This window comes from Sminthopsis crassicaudata, chromosome 5 (genome assembly GCF_048593235.1).
Source record: "Sminthopsis crassicaudata isolate SCR6 chromosome 5, ASM4859323v1, whole genome shotgun sequence".
NCBI classification, from domain to species: Eukaryota; Metazoa; Chordata; class Mammalia; order Dasyuromorphia; family Dasyuridae; genus Sminthopsis; species Sminthopsis crassicaudata.
The window spans coordinates 55,726,152-55,744,028 of NC_133621.1; the positions used below are offsets into that span (position 1 = coordinate 55,726,152).

General features: G+C 31.8%; 1 protein-coding gene across 2 annotated transcripts in view; it reads left to right on the forward strand.

Annotated features, from left to right (window-relative positions):
• Positions 1 to 17,877, forward strand: part of PLXDC2 (plexin domain containing 2) — a 463,969-nt gene that overhangs the window by 324,235 nt on the left and 121,857 nt on the right. For both annotated transcript variants that reach the window (XM_074266811.1, XM_074266812.1), the window contains exon 6: positions 5,941 to 6,059. In XM_074266811.1, the coding sequence (XP_074122912.1) occupies positions 5,941 to 6,059 (119 nt within the window). The remainder of the gene's footprint in view (positions 1 to 5,940; positions 6,060 to 17,877) is intronic.

Here is a 17,877-nt window from a genome sequence, read left to right on the forward strand (position 1 = left end):
TTTCTTGTTGCACAATAAACATTAGAATCCGAAGGTATATGCAACCTGGGCAGACAGATATTAGTGCTAACAATTTTCATTCCCCTCCCAGTGTTTCTTCTCTGGGTGTAGCTACCTCTGTCCATCATTGATCAACTGGAAGTGAGTTGGATCTTCTTTATGTTGAGGATTTCCACTTCCATCAGAATGCATCTTCATACAGTATCGTTGTTGAAGTATACAGTGATCTTCTGGTTCTGCTCATTTCACTCAGCATCAGTTGATTTAAGTCTCTCCAGGCCTCTCATAGAGTTCATTTTTATAGATGTTTAACTTCACAGACATAGTAACATTCAGTGGCACATACACATCATAAAAAGACATTGTAGTAGGACTTGACTTCTAGTGAATTAGTATATTATATTGCTTCTAAGATGTATAAAAATACTCTTTGGAGAAATAATGTATACAGAGTGCATTTGCTTATTTCCCTCTTGAAATTTAAGAGTATATTAGTAAAATTGTAAATTCAATACAATGTATAATAGGCATTTGTATATAAGAATTTTAAAAATGGTTCAAGTTTTACAGATGAGTATGAAAGTGAAGGAAAAGAGATACAGGATTTTTCAGGACTTATTGACCCAACCTATTACACCAGAAAATATTCCATTGCAAATTTTATTTGCTCCATCTTCATCTCCTGCCATAATTATTAGAACAAATAAGAAAAAAATTAACCAATATCTGTGTCAAGAAGAAAATAAAAAATATTTTTTCAATTATAAAAATTTTCAATTTTTTCAATAGCTTTTTAATTTTCAAAATATTTGCAAAAACAATTTTCAACATTCACCCTTGCTAAACCTTAAGTTCCAATTTTTTTCTACTTTTTCCCCCACCTGCTCCCCTAGATGGCAAGTAATCTAGTTAAATATGTGCAATTCCAATTATCTTGCTGCAAAAGAAAAATCAGAACAAAAAGGAAAAATAAGAAAGAAAACAAAAAGCAAGCAAATAACAACAAAATGGTGAAAATTCTATGTTGTAATGCACATTCACTCCCTACAGTCTTCTCTCTGGATGCAGATGGCTCTCTCTTTATCATAAGTCTAGTGGAATTAGTCTAAATCACCTCATTGTTGCAAAGAGTCGTGTTCATCAGAATTGATCATCACATATTCTTGTTGCCTTGTACAATGTTCTCTTGATTCTACTTACTTCATTAAACATTATTTCATGAAAATCTCTCCAGACCTTCCTGAACTTGTTCTGATGATTGTTTCTTAAAGAAAAATAATATTCCATAACATTCATATTCCATAATTTATTCAGCCATTCCCCAGCTGATGGGCATCTACTCAGTATAAAGTTACTTGCTACCATAAAAAAGGCTGCTAAAAAGATTTTTGCACACATGAGGAGTCCTTTATTCTCTTTTATGATCTCTTTGGGATAAAAGTCCAATAGAGACATTGCTGGATCAAAGGGTATGCACATTTTGATAGCCCTTTAGGCATAGTTTCCAATTGCTATCCAGAATGACTGGATCACTTCACAACTCCACCAACAATGTTTTAGTGTCCCAGTTTTTTCCAAATCTCCTCCAACATTTATCATTATCTTTTCTTATCATATTAGTCAATTTGAGAGGTATGTAGTTGTTGTCTTAATTTGCATATTATTTTTCAGCAGCGATTTAGAGCATTTTTTTCATAAGATTAAAAATAGTTTTAATTTCTTCATCTGAAAATTGTTTTTGTTTTGTCTGTTCTTTGATAATTTATCAATTGGAGAATGGCTTGTATTTCTATAAATTTAAGTCAATTCTCTATGTAGAAAATGAAAATTCTTAAAATTAACTTAGATTGACTACTTTGACATGATTCAATGATAATATAGAATGGTGTTCATAGCAGAGTGGCATATAAATCTATATTTAACTGTAGGCTAATTAGCACTTTCCTCAGTGACATAAAATATGTATGACATTCTCATCAGTTTGAAGGATAACAAAAAAGTTGCACTTTGAATCAGTCTAAATTTAAATATTTTGAAAAGCTAAAATATTGAGGGGAATGTAATGTTATCAAATTTAATAAACAAAGTTATATTTATATGAAAAATATCGGAGTGGTTTTATTAAGAAAATATTTAACACAAGAGACCATATTATCAACAAAAACAAAAATCACAAGCTTGTATCTGTGTATTATGGAAGAAAAACATTTAACAAAACACATCTTTTTGGTAAAAAATACAAATTAAAAAATAGAAGTGGATATTTCCTTAATATTATAGTGAGTATCTAAAACTTAAAGCAGTTATATCTCTTTTAGAGAAATTTTAGAGACATTTCCAATAAAATAAGGGGTAAGCCTGGAGATTTACATGAACTGATGCTGAGTGAAATGAGCAGAACCAGGAGATCATTATATACTTCAACAACAATACTGTATGATGATCATTTATGGTGGACGTGGCTTTCTTCAACAGATGAACTAAACTAGTCCCATTTGTTCAACAATGAATAGAATCAGCTACAACCAGCAAAAAAAAAAAAAATACTCTGGGAAATCAGTGTGAACCACTACATAGCATTTCCAATCCCTCTGTTTTTGTCTGCCTGCATTTTTGATTTCCTTCACAGGTTAATTGTACTTTATTTCAAAGTCCAATTCTTCTTGTGCAGCAAAATAATTATGTGGATATGTATACATATGTTGTATTTAACATATATTTTAACATATTTAACATGTATTGGTCTACTTGCCATCTGGGGGAAGAGGTGGGGGGAAGGAGGGGAAAAATTGGAACAAAAGATTTTGCAATTGTCAATGCTGATAAATTACCCATGCATATATCTTGTAAATAAAAAGCTATAATAAAATAAAATAAAATAAGGGGTTAGGTATTATTGCATAATTTTTTGGAATTTTGGAAATTTTAGCCATAGAATTGAAAAGAAAAAATATAAGAAGATGAGTAAGTTAACTGGAAAGAAAAATATTGATTTCTGTAGCTAATAAGATTGCTTAAAGACCATTAAATATTCGATTATAATAATTCCTAACTAATCATTTTATTAGTTTCTATCATTAACAATGCAGAATTTAAAGTCAACCAACACAAATTTTGGATTTCTATATATTATAAAGGATAAAAAGAAGACATTTTACAGAAATAGCTATAGAATGTGTAAAATATTTTGAAATCCATGTTTGAAGGAATCCAGAAGAACTCTATCAATCTAATTCCAAAATGATCTTAATAGGAATAATATTTATTAATTCTTTACTATTAGAACATTATTATAAAATGACAATGCAAATAAAATTAATTTACTTATCATACCAAATTACCAAAGGCTTGATTATTTACATATGTACATTATGTGTAAATATATGTCCACTTAGATGTATAATCTAATAAAGGGGGGGGGGAACAAAAGGTCTAGGTTTGCAAAATAAAAAATGTTTAAAAATGGAAGAGAAATAGATATTGTAGTACCTGGTCTTAAACCATACTCTGACAATCATCCTCATCCTCACCCTCATCCTCACCATCATAACAACAGCAACTGTTTGGTGTAGTTAATATATATATAGAGAGAGTAAAGAAATTTAATAAAACAAAACTCAGAACCAAAATAACTGAAAAGCATTGAAGTTATTAAACCAAGCTAGGATAAGGATTCACTATTTAACAGCCACTACTGAATAAATTGAAAAGTAATCTGTCAGAAATCATTAAGCTTACTACCATAAGTAAATTAGGACAACATGAAGAATGTATCTGTTATATCTAGGAACAAAAGGAGAATGAACAACCAAATAAGGGATAGCCTTGCAAAATATAAAATTGGTAACTAATAATATTAAATTTAAAAAGAATTGCAAAATAAAACTAGTGCAACCAAGATGAGAAGAAAAGCGAAAAACTTTTTACAGCAAATATATAGAGAACTGAGTCAAATTCAGAGCAATACGTGTATATTTGTATAAATATTCACATATACAAATATATATGGTATAAAGTCAGTGCAACTAAAATGAAAAGGGAAACAGCTGGTTGAAGATAAAATCTTTTTAGTTAACATTTCTTTCTATAAGAGAAGTTTGAATAAACAAATGTGTGTACATACGTGCATATATACATATAGATTCATTATACACACATATACTATACACACAAATATATATATATATCTATTTATATATTTCTCTCTCTTTTTGTGTGTGTGCATACATATGATTTTTGTTGAGTCAATCAGTCATGTTCCACTCTTAGTGCACCCAAGAACCATAATGTTCATGAAGTTTTCTTGGCAGAGATACTAGGATTGGGTTCAGTTTAGGTTAAGACATTGATCAATTGCAAAATATCCTGAGAACAACCAGAAGAGTGAAGGAACCTATATTAATTAGAATGAGAGATGCAGCTAAAGGAATTGGGGATTTTTATCCTAGAGAAGGGCACACATATTGGAAATCTGATTGTTTTTAGTATTTGGAGAATATCATATTGAGGTCAAATTACTCCTATTCTACTCAACTCTGAAAGGATGTGATTTATGATAATATGAGGAAGATTGTAAGAAGGCAAATATAGAGGAATTTCCTGACAATTATAACTATCCAGCAGTAAAATATTCCACCTTGCTATCTTATGTTACAAGTTATAATTACATTCTTTTTAAAGATCTCTAAGCAAAATTTGATGCCCATTGGTTGAATATTTCATAGAGAGGATGCTTATACAAGTGTGAGTTGGACAAAATGGCTTCTGTGGTTTTTTTTCCAGTTCGGAGATGCTACAATACATGCATAGAGCGAGTATCCAAGAACGTATTGCTTTGGCATATGTTTTTTTAAAAAGAAACATTTCTAAGATTTCACACTCGTTAGGAGTGTCAGGCATCTAGAATGTCTAAGCTGTCATTATACTTCAAAATCTAAATTTGCTTCAGAGAACTTTTACTAATAGGAGAAAATGGGAACTTTAAAAGGACCACATTAGTTTGTTTTTCGTATCACATTTTTCCTGAATGCAAGAATGTGTTTTGCTCTTTTAAATCTTTTGCAAGCTACATTTTTGGCATGACTTTTCAAGTTCCTTGAAAATTGTCTTTTATAAAACTACAAGAATGCACTCATTAAGGGGAAAATCCCTCATCTACCCTTTTTTTTATAAAATATGCATAATATCAGTTAAAATGAGAATATAAAATTCTTATTGACTATATGGACTCATTAAAATGTTTCCCAACTCAGATTTGCATGTTTATAATTGTCTAGTAAACCCTGCCAGTATGTATCATCAAAATCTAAAGTTTGATGCTGAAGGATATATCAGTGCACTTCAAGGATGCCATTGAAATCTCAGCCCAGAGGCCCTGTGAGCCACCTTCTAGCAGCCTCCAAGCACTGCAATAAGCACAAAAATTCAGGCATTGGGAATCAAAATATATAATTCTCATTAGTAAGAAAGAAATATCTGCATAATGGCATAGCATAAAGCTAAGTGTAAAAAATATTTTAGTTTTCATTTTTCTTTTTCTTGAATGGTTCTAGTCATTTAATGTGTTTCTTGGTCTTTCTGCATTTGTCAAATGCATTTGAAGTCCCTCCAATACACTTGGACTATATTATAAAAGTGGCTCTGGGAAATTTAGAGAGGCAGCCTCTATTAACATTAATGGGCTCCTAAGGCAAACTTTCTCACTTTGGGCGCAATATTAATTCTTTCTGAAGTTATGGTTTTGCTGAATAGTTAAATAGATAATCGTGAATCCTTTTCTTTAAAAGAAAGTCAAATTTTATTTTTCAACACTAGCATGCCAATTAACTGCATAAAATCAAATAGCTTGAAGGAGAGCTATTTTTTTTCAAATGAATGAATTCTTCCCAGATCATTGGTTAGTATGTTGTTCTTATATCATTCCTTCTTTGGGGTTTGTAGGCACAGCACTCGTCGTCCAGTGGGACCATGTACATCTTCAGGATAATTACAACCTAGGCAGTTTCACTTTCCAGGCTACTCTCCTCAATGATGGGCGGATCATTTTTGGATACAAAGAAGTAAGTGGAACAAAAAGAATCCTTCTCCTTCTTACCCTCATCAAATTATATCAATGTCTATATATAAATCTAGATATATCTCTGGATATAGATTGATATATGAAAACAATTGTGTTTCAGAATTTTTCCTAGCTTTCTTTTGTCTGTTTTTCCTTTCTTTAAAGTCCATAAAATTAAAGCTTTCTTACACTAAATACAAACTATGTTTTTTTTATTTCTTTCCTATGTTATTATGAAGAATGAAATAACTGTTTTTATCATGACAGCTTTGAAAACTATGTAGAAATCACCTACTAGCGCTTTGGTTATTACTCGTGAATTTAACTGATCTTTAATGACTGTCAGGGTATGCACAGTTTGATAACTTTTGGGGCATAGTTCCAAATTGCTCTGCAGAATGGCTAGATGTATTCACAATTCTACCAATGTACAGTATCCCAGTTTTCCCACATCCCCTCCAACATTCTGCATGTAATAATTATTTCTTAAGATCTTTCCCTTCTCCATTTGGGATGGGAGGAAGTGTGACAATGTGAAAAACGTATCTGCTTTAGAGCCATTAAATGTAGGGTAAATCCTGCTTCTTATATATATTATCTCTGTGACCGCAGACAAGTTAGGTATCCTTTCAGTTGCCCCAGTCAACTAAGACTAGAAATTATAAACATGTTGCTGATCTGTATTGGTTTAAGCAATTTTGACATTGTAAGTTCCTTACATTAATACAAAATGGCATCTCTTGCAAAAAATGAAATAAAAAAAAAAAACAAACTAGAATGCAAATGGAATTTCAGCAGAGTTAATCCATCTATCGTTAGCATTTTAAAACAATCTACTATTTTTCATAGAGAGACTAGAGAATGACAGGATCATTTCAAAATGAATACTATTATTTTTCTTTAGTTTTTAAGTGGTAAAACTCTTGGCATTTTCACCCAAGGTCAACATGGTCTAAAGTTTTAAAACATAACTTCAAGCTTTATGAAAAGGTAGTTTCATATTATAACTATGGCCTTCCTCTGATTTCTGTTATCAAAATATTGTCAAGTTTATTTACTCTGTTCTCAATAAGCTTCTCTCATGGCAGATTAATAGTTTAGTATTTCTGTTTTCCCTTTGTTGTGGTTTGGCATTTTCCAAGTAAAATGCTAGTCTGCTTTTATCAAAAGCAATTTTCCATTGTGGTTTTCCTGTATTTTGTCATATGGTATTAAAAGAATATACAGAGAGGATATTTTCTTGAATTTTTTTTTTCTCTCTCTTGTCTTACTGTTTATCTCCTCTTTGCACTCAAAGTCCCCACAGAAGTAATCTGATTATATCTTTCATCTCATATGCCTTAACTTACTTTGAACAGGAATAATATTTCATCTTCAGTTGATCTATGTGTTGTTACCAGGGGTTAATGATTTCTTTTTATCTGAAAATTCTACATAGATAAATTTTGGGGGGGAGAGGGGAAGATAAATTTATATTTGGAACTCTAGCTACTAGGGAAGTTTGATGATTCTGGATATGTAGACACAATTATTGTTCTTGATTTGGTGAGTAAAGGAGAAGTATGGTAGTAAGATAAAGATAAGATCAAAGTATTCTTTACTTTGCACCTATCAGATTGAATTGTTAAAACAAATTTTATTATTTGTAGCCAAAATATATTCATGAAAAAAGATTTAAAAGACCAATATGATTTCCTTTTTTTGAACAACTTGTCATCCCAGACTGCTAATTACTGTACTACAGAATTGTAGAGTATATTATATCCTGAATTAAGCATGTTTTTTGGTGAAATCTTTTATTATGACCTATGTACAGGGTAAAGATGAATGAGTTGGAAGATATAGTACTCAGGAATAGCTTCAACCTGGAGAAGCACTGCAATCATATTGTTGTGACTAAACAATTGTATTAAATAAAGCATAAATGCAATTATCATGGCTAGTATGCTTGCTGGGGCCTCTATGTGAATCAGAATTTGTTACTATTTCTCTCCTTGACCATCTTTCAGGCCCCTCAAATAAGAGAGGTAAATGCATGAACTTTGCCTATACCTATTTTCACTTCTCACCCAAAATTATATAATGTTCAAAATTAATATGAAGTTCACTGGCATTAAAAAGAAACTTGAATGAATAAAGGGCAAAATTAGTTATGTTTAACCTGGAGGAAGTTCTTCAGTGATTTGCCACCGATGCTTGTACTTTGCCCTGCTTTATCTGACATGTCTTTCAGTGACTTTGATAAAGATATATCTGAACTTATCAATTTTGTAGATTCTTCAAACTTTACTAAGAATATTTGGTATGTAGAACATTGTTCTAGACTTTGGCAACCCTAAAAGTTATTTAAAACATGTTCTCTTATCTCATGAAGCGTACAGTCTTGCCAAGGAAAGAAACCCCAGTACCAATAAATCAGATAAAATGAATGAAGAACAAAATGTTTTGTTAAGTAAAGACTTTTACTGAGAGGAGGATAAATGAAAAGCATGATGGAGTTATTTAGTTTGGATTTACAAGATATGAATGGAGTGTATAAAATTTTACTTTACAAGAGTTTTTGGGTAAAATATATTAACTATTTTTTTTCTAGCCAAGTTTTATTCATGTATCTAATATGGGTAGACTAGAATGATGAACCAAATAAGGTAAATTTTAATCAACAACAGTGTTAGAAGAGAATAGATTAAGTTGTAACTCAGATCTTAAACAAAACGGACTTTGTATATACCCAGCAGTCGACAGTAGACTCAAGCTGAATTACCAGACTATGAGTACCCTTTAAAGCTAGAGTGATTTATGGGTATATCATTGTTAATATCATGTCCAGATAGGTTTGAGATCTGGTCAAACTACATAGATGATTATAGTTGTTATATTTAAGGGAGATATTTGCAAGCATATCAAGAATAGGGGAACCAGAATGATAAGGACTATGAGAAGACAGATCCTATAAGAAATAGGGGTGTTTACATTAGAAAAAGTCTCACTCACAAAAAGAATATCATAGCCTTTTCAAATATGTGAAAATATATCATGTGATAGAAGGATTTAGAACCATTTTAGGTGCTTGGAGGTGCATTCAGAGGGCATAAAGAAAACAAGAGGAATAAAAATTATTCCATTAAAAAGATTTTAATAATTTTAGTTATTTCTAAATGGAATTGGCTTCCTAGAGAAGTAAGGAGTTTCTCAGCACTCTAGAGACTAGATGATCAAAATGTAAACATAATATAGAGGACATTGCTGCTTCAAGTAGACTTAGATTGAATGACTTCTAATTACTTCAGAGAGGTGGACACTTCTTCCATTGATGTAAGTTTTCAAATTCTATTCTCTAATATTATCTTTCTCATTATTTTCTCAAATCCATTATCAATTCTTCATATGCCTCAATTTTCACTTCTTCAAAATGACGAGTTGGGAATGATGGCCTCTGTAGTCCTCACTAGATCCAAATCTAGGATTCATTTGACCTGTAATCTCTCCTTTTTTCCCTATTAAGACTTTTCCTTCCTTCAAGAATGTTAATGTTCAACCTCTTTCATGAAGCTTTCTCTGCTAACCTCATTCAGAAATTATTTCCTTCAAGTCTCCCATATAACTCTTAAATGAGTATTTCTGTGTATTCAATCTGATTTTAACTTTTATTATAATTCCTTGTGTGCTTTAGACAATTTTACATATTAATGTCTTCCATTGAGGATAATATTTAAGTTCTTTTGGAAAATAAAATCATGCCTGCGAAGCAATGCCTATTTTTTTATCTTTATAGCTCTCATTTCTTTCTCAGCATGAATTTAAGAAAGCACATGAAAAAAGAGCAATATGGTGTGATGGTTAAAATGATAATTTCAGCATCAGGTCTGTCTTCAGATCTCAGGTCTGACACAAATTTTTTATGAAACTTGGGTCAAGCCAGTGACTTTAAGTCTCAATGATCATAGGCTAGTGATCATAATTGTTCCCTATTTTAGAGTGTCATTGTGAAGAAAATATTTTGTTTTTCTAACTATTTAAATAAGAGTTCTTTGCATCAGAATATTACTAAGAAAAATGTTCTAGTTTAGAACAATATTAGCTAGATTGCTGGTGGTAATTATAATAATAATGATATTATTAATAATGAAAGATTATTAAATTTAGAAATTGAATGGAACATTAATCTGGAGAGACCCAGACCAAGTCACAGGTAATTAGAAAAATGATTAAGTTATTAATGCAAATTTGTTTGTTTTTTAAAATTTTATGTGGTTTATTTCAGCAGGCTGCAGTTTGCTTTTACCATTTTGCATGTTGGTTTCTCACAATGTCACCAAGACTCTCATGCTCTGTTGCTGGACACATGTTTCTTTACTTACGGTGGGCTGTATCCTACCAGGTCTTTCAAGATGGAAAAACCAGGGACTTCCCCCAGAACTGCTGTTATTATTCTTTCCATCCTGATTACTTAGAGCATATGAAGCTTTGTCAGCCATTGCTGTGCTGATTTGTTTCATCATAAAGAAAACAGCAAATTAGTCTTAGACAACTGATATAAATTGAGGCTTTTCTGTAGACTTCAATCCATTCATTTACTATATGCAATTTCTGGCATGTGCATTAAATATTTGATGTATAGGCTGATATTATTTACAAGGAAACTCAAACATGAAAAAATAATGATAGGACATTTTTGAAGGTGAAAATTCAGTTATCTGTAATAATTCATCTGAGTGTAGAAAGTTTATATCTATAGATTCAACTGTGTACATTATAGGGACAATATAGGTGTCATAATGAGAAGATCTGGGTTTAATTCCTGACCACATAACTTAAAACCTTATGTGACCTTAGATAGTAAATCACAATCTCCATGTCGCAGATTATAGATTTAGAATGGATATAATGAACAAATATACCCTAGTAGATAAAGGTCCTTATTGTCAAGCAGAGAATAGATCAGTTTGATTATAGGCCATCAATGTCATAGGCATTTGTCTAATACCATCATCTGTTGTGCGCTTGAGGATTTACAATAATGGAGGAAGTGTCTGCATCTTGGACTTTATCATGATTAGCTCTTCCAAATATATATATATATATATATAAAAGAATAGAGATTCTGTAGTGTGCAAATTAGATGGTGTTGACAACTATAAATACAAGCCTATTGCTCTCTGGTGAGGTGATTTTGAAGAAGAATGTTAGCTCTAGGCAGATGAGAATATTACCTCAAATCAAATGACGAATAATCCAAGTATAGAGGGATACAATCTTTCTCAGCTATCAGTCTACATCTGTGTTCTTCTTAGTACAAGGAATTTCCCTCTAGCAATGTAGATAGGAACATGACTTTTAAAAAGTTGTATGTGGAAGAACAATAAAAATTTAAGGGGTTTGTCAATTGTCAGAGATGGGACTTAAAGGTAGGGTTTTCTGATTTTAAGACCTTTTCATTATGATCCATTGATTTTTAAGGTAAGGACAAAGAGAAAGATTTATAAGCCTTAGCAAATGTAGGTAGTTGCCATGGCCATTTATCACAGCCACTTTGCATTTCAATATATTTAGGCACCCCAGAATTTGATGGCTTTGGTTATAAGAAAGGATCTAAGAAAGAAGAAAGTATGAGACTTTTCCAGCTCCTTAACTTTGTATTCAGGACCTGCCACAAGGCTGGTGCTACCCAGGATAAGCTTGAACACATACAGGGGGCTCTATCATATGTGGTGTACCTTAGTTAGACTTCTATTTGCTGTATCCTTAACATTCTGGTTTTCTCTGGTATGGTGATTTTTTTTTTTTCAGCGATGCTCCCATGCCTACAATGTCTTCCTTTGCCCTTCTTTATTTTGAATTCCTACCACCTCTTACAGTCAAATTCCAGTGCCATTTTGTTCATGAAACCTTCCTTACTCTGAATTAGTAAAGAGCTTACCTCTTTGGGACATCTTATATCCCTTAACTTGTATCTGTCTGATTCAGTTATCATGTATCACTTTGTATTTAGTTTCCCATGTATGTCATAACCTTGACCCTGTCTCACCATCTACAGGAAGCAATTCCCAATCTCTCTTAATTCTCATGTTTCTCCTCTATTGATTTTCTCCAATGTGTCCAGCATACACCTTGTTTATAATTGATCATTTACATGTTATCTTTTTCATTCAACTGTGAGCTCCTTGGAAATAAAGACTATATATTTTTTTTTGCCATTTTTGTATCCCTCGTGATTTACACAGTGCTTGACACATAGTTAGCATTTTGCTGAATAAATGATTTTACTGACCCTCATTTGATAGAATGTAAGTTCCATGAGGACAAAGTATGTATCTTGCCTCTACAAAAGTAGGTGCTTAATAAGTAGTTGTTTAAATTTGATTTGGGAAGAAATAAAAAGAGAATTGGAAAGTTAAAAGAAATAAAAGAGATTGGAGTGAATATGTTCAGAAGAGATGAAAGGAGAACAAAATATTTAATATCAAGGAAATGGGATTGCTATGTTGAGAATAAAACTTCTAATCTCTATGTTCACCTTTGCTTCAAGTGAAATGGGACTACTATAATTATGATAATGAAGTAACTATTCATTGCTATCTGGTGTGTGATACCTGAACAGTAGATTTTAGACACGTTTTCTGCTTATGTATAAAAAACAGTATGGTATGGTCTATGTGGGCCATGTTTTTCTTGAGTTAACTGAAGCTAGTCAAGCAGATTCCTTTGGCAAGTATGCTTCTCCTAAAGTCAGGTTCTCTTAATTGTCTTTATGTGATGAACCCCAGAGTGGTATCCAGACTAATCAACTAATAAATAAGTATTAAGCACCTACTATTTTTCCAGGCACTGTGCTTAGTACTAGGGATACAAAAAGAGGCTAAAAATTAGTCCTTACCCTTAAAGACCTTACAATTTAATGTGAAGGTATAGGGGGTTTCGTATACATTAAAATATCTATATTTGAGTTTCATAGTTGTAAAGTGTAATAAAAAGAAAAAGTGGTTGTTGCTGCTCTCATTATTCATTTTGGATGCTGATTTTATAGGAAAATACAAACAACATGGCACCTGAGGGTCTGAGAAAAGTGGATACTTAACTTAAACTATCAAGTTTGTATGATCCTGGATTAGTCATTTAATCTCTGCAATTCTAGGGTTTTATTCATCTGCAAATGAGAAAACTGAAGTAGATATATTAAAGATTTCTTGCAGAAATAACTGTAATTCTAAAAAGTAGGTCCGGAGATGGTTTTGATCCTTTTCTGCAATGAGAAGGCATTGAGTATTCCTGCAGTTGTCTTTATTCCTGAACCAAGTTAAACTGGAATTTGTGGAGTGTTTTCCCTTTATAAAACTACTTTTTATTTGTGATTCCCACTTCTCTCTTAAATCTTTATATATTCTAATAGAAATTCAATAGCACTGTAATTATAACTCCTCTCCCTTCTCCTAAAGATTTATCTTTTTTTTTTCCTTTTCTAGAAGGGAAAGAGTTATTTCTTACTCTATAATCATCATTAGCCTGCCTTTCCTTTCTAATTCATGGATTCTTTAGAAAGATGAAGCTGATCAAATTAGAAAGATACAGAAAAATTATATGATGTTAATCTATGATCAACAGGGAAAAGTAGTAGAAAAAAGGCTATCAACTTCTTTCATTGGGGAGTTAGTCTCTACTTTTTCTCATAATGGATACTATCTATTTCAATGCCAAATCTTTAACAAGGTCATATTGAAAAAATGTTGTGATTTGTTAAAGAAAATTGCTTTTTAATCTCTTCTACTATTTAGTACTTAAGCCTAATGTTCCTTAGTCTAGCATGCAGTATCTGTTGAAGAATACATAATTAACAAATGATCTTTTTCAAATAATTCTAGTTATCTATAATATCTTTAATTGATTTGGACATTTTTTTTTAAGTTTCATTGACTTGATGATACTTTCTCTTCATTATATTGTAATGACCCTTTATTTCATGTAATCATCCAGAAAGTATTATAAAAGTCAAACATGTGCAAACTTCGGAATATCTTAGCCAACAGAGTTTTCAGAAGGAAAGTACAGTTAAAAAATAAAAAAAAAGATTTAAAAGTTCTCTTTAGATGTTTCAAACAACTCTTTTTTAGTGAAGTTGCATGCTTTTATTGCTGTAATTAGCCTTAAGTAGCTAGGTGCCTCGGGGATAGAGCACTGAGCCTAACTAGAGTCAGGAAGACCTGAGTTCAAATTTGAGTTCAGACACATTCCAGCTGTGTGAACATTTCTAAGTCACCTAACTTCTGTTTGTTACTGGAGAAAAACTTGGCAGACTAGTATCTTTATCAAGAAAGGCCTTTGGACAATATGATCCGCAGAGTCATTAAAAGCTGGGCAAAACAGAATAGCAACAATAAATGCAATCTTACTACAAATACAGAGCATATCCTTCAGTTTTACCTGCAGCATTGGATCTCCATGTCTTAATATGGCCAATATAAGCTATTGTAGATCTTAAGATGATAAGCTGATTTGTGTTTAGCTATGCTGATTCTAGTTAGTGAGATGCCCTCTGGTACCAAGGTGATACTGAAGTGTGGCCAACTTAGAAGAACCATCCAGAGCTTGCACTCTACTGTTTATTCCTTGAAAGAACCACAGTGATATCCACATCACAACCAGCTATCAAACTAAGGGTTTAGAGAAGCTTTGCATATCTGTTACATATACATAGATATATACATGCATACCAAATGACATTGAAATAATTTAATACTACATATGTGTGTATATGTATATGTACATATACACACATACATATACATATATGCATATATTCCTAGGTGTATGTATCTGTATCTTTCTGTCTCTGTATCTGTTTATATGGGGATCATGTCTAGTTATCCATCTGTACTTATAAATATTGTCCAAAGTTTATCAGTGTATGTATATACACAGCATACCTATATATGCATCCATTTCTCAATCTATTTTACTTTCAGTCATACACATATAGATTTAGAGATGAAAGGTACTTAAAGGATAATTAATCCAATCCACTATTGTTACAATGAAGAAAATGAGACCCAAAATGACTCAGTGGCCTGAGGTCACAAAAATAGTAAGTGCCAGAGAGAAGAATTAAACACTGATCCTCTTGCTTTCTCTCTATTACTCTTTCTATACAATATCACTATACATATAGAGTCACAGATAGATGGATGGATGGATGGATAGATATATGCACATTATCAATTTCTGTACTATATCACACTGTTCCATTCCAATATTTTACTCTTTGAATATTTACCCAGAGATAGACACTATTTTTTCTTAATCAAGATGATTGTTTCATGTATTTCATCATTGTTCGGTATTTTTCAATTGTGTCCATCTTTTCATGACCCCATTAGATTTTCTTGGCAAAGATATCAGAGTGGTTTATTTACCATTTCCATTTCCTGCTAATTTTATAGATGAGAAAACTGAAGCAAATAGGATGAAATCACTTGTCCGTTGTCACATAGTTGGAAAATGTCTGAAGCCAGATTTGAACTGAAGAAGGTGACTCTAAGTCCAGCACCCAATCTGCTGTGCCACAGAGCTGCCCATGCTATCTTTTACCATCACTCAAATCATTCAGATCATTACTCACTATCACTCAAATCATTACTGCATACAAAATCATGAACTCTGACATTCCATTCATTGAAGTGAATATTCTATTCTACCTCTCTTGCTGCCTGAATAAGTCAGTGCCCATTATTTGTCCTTATTGTGACCTTTGAGCCTTCATTTTTTAAAACTGTTCTCCACATATATTGATAACTTGCTCGTAGTCACATTTCTGTATCCACTCTTGACCATTGAAATAATATACTCTTATCCCCTTTACTTCTGGCTCTTCCAAAATTACTACCTGTCAGCCCTCAATCATAAGTAAATTTTATGAGCTGCTTCTTCCTTTCAAGTGATTATGTTCTAAGAAATTATCACAGAAACAATGATGCTTTTGTCCACTAGAAATTTATGTTATCCATGTAATGAAACCATTAATCCTCTTTCATTAAATCATCTTCATTCTTCACAAAATTGTTTTTAACTTTAAGCTCCCTACCTAAAACTACAACTCATTTCCCTCTACCTTTCATCTCAGAATATGTCCTTCTAATTTGACTGAGATTAAAATTATCCCAAAAAAGTTTCTTAAAATAACTTCTTCTAGGTCCTGCACTTCAAAATTTCCATGTTCTCAAACCCCCTCTCCTCCATCCCTCTACTTTCAGAACAAAATTCTCTCTGTAATCTCCCACTCCCTCTCATAGGTTTTCAATCTCTTTTTTGACACTAAGCTATACATACTTATACACATATATTTTTATTATTTACAAAAGAGTAAATTTTTATTTTATTTGATCTTAATTTTAAAAATTGAAGGCATTATCTCTTATTCTTGACCAGTGTATGTATGTATGAATTCATAAATACTGTGCATATATATATATATATATATATATATATATATATATATATATATATATATATATATATATGTATGTGCCTGTGTGTGTTGTTTATACCTTTATAACATATTCACCATTTAATATAGGTTGTTCCTTGTTTTTTTCCCCCCAGAAATCTTTACCTAATCATTTCTTATAAATACAATGGTACTCCATTAGATTCATATGCCACAACTTATTCAGCCATTCCCCAATTGATGATCATTACCTCAACTTTCATACAGATCTTTTGCCTTTTTATCTGATATCTTTTGGGTTCAGATTGTGTTACTGGATCAAAGGGCATTCACAGTTTCATAGACATTTGGGCCTAATTTCCAACTCTAACCACAATATATTAGGCTGGGCGAGTCTGCAGAGAATTCTGAGCCTGGAATTTATCTCTATGAGTTTAAATCTAGCCTCAGAAACTTAATAGCTATGCGACCCTAAACAATTCTCTTTACCTTGTTTTACTCAGTTCTTGGTTTGTATAATTAGAGAAAGAAATAATTGGCAAATCACTCCTATATCTTTGCTAAGAAAACTCTGAATGGAATCATAAAAAACTAGACACAATTGAAAAATGACTAATTAACATCAAGATATGGTTTCAAGCAGATTATTCTCCTTTCATTTTTTCATTAATTCCCTTGATATTGTTGACTTTTGTTTTTCCAGAGGAATTTTATAGTTTTTCTAGCTATATAAAGTAATTTTTGGTAGTTTGATTGATTCATCACTGAATATATTCAAATAAATTAATTTAGGTAGATTAGTCATTTTTGTTTTTGTTTTGTAATCTTTTTTTTTCTCTATAATATATTATTTTTTCAAATACATATAAGAGTAATTTTCAACAATCATTTTTGCAAGATTTTTGTGTTCCAAATCTTTTTTTATCTTTCCCTTCAACAAGAGAGTAAGCAATCTGATATAGATTATACATATACAATCCTTTTAAAATATTTCCATATTTGTCATGCACAAGAAAAAACAGAGCAAAAGTTATCAAACTATGGATACTCTTTGAAGCATCAGTGTTTCTACTGGGCTTATATCCCAAAAATATCTTAAAAGAGGGAAAGGGACTCACATGTGCAAAAATATTTGTGGAGTTATTTTTGCAGTGGTAAGAAACTGGAAACTGAGTGGATGCCCATCAGTTGAGGAATGGCTGAATAAGGTAGGGTATATGAGTGTTATGGAATATTACTGTTCTATAAGAAATGATCAGGAGGTTTATTTTAAAGAGGCCTGGAAACACTTACATGAACTGATGCTAAGTGAAATGAGCAGACCAAGAGATCATTGTACATGGCAACACTAGTATTATATGATGATCAATTCTGATGAACG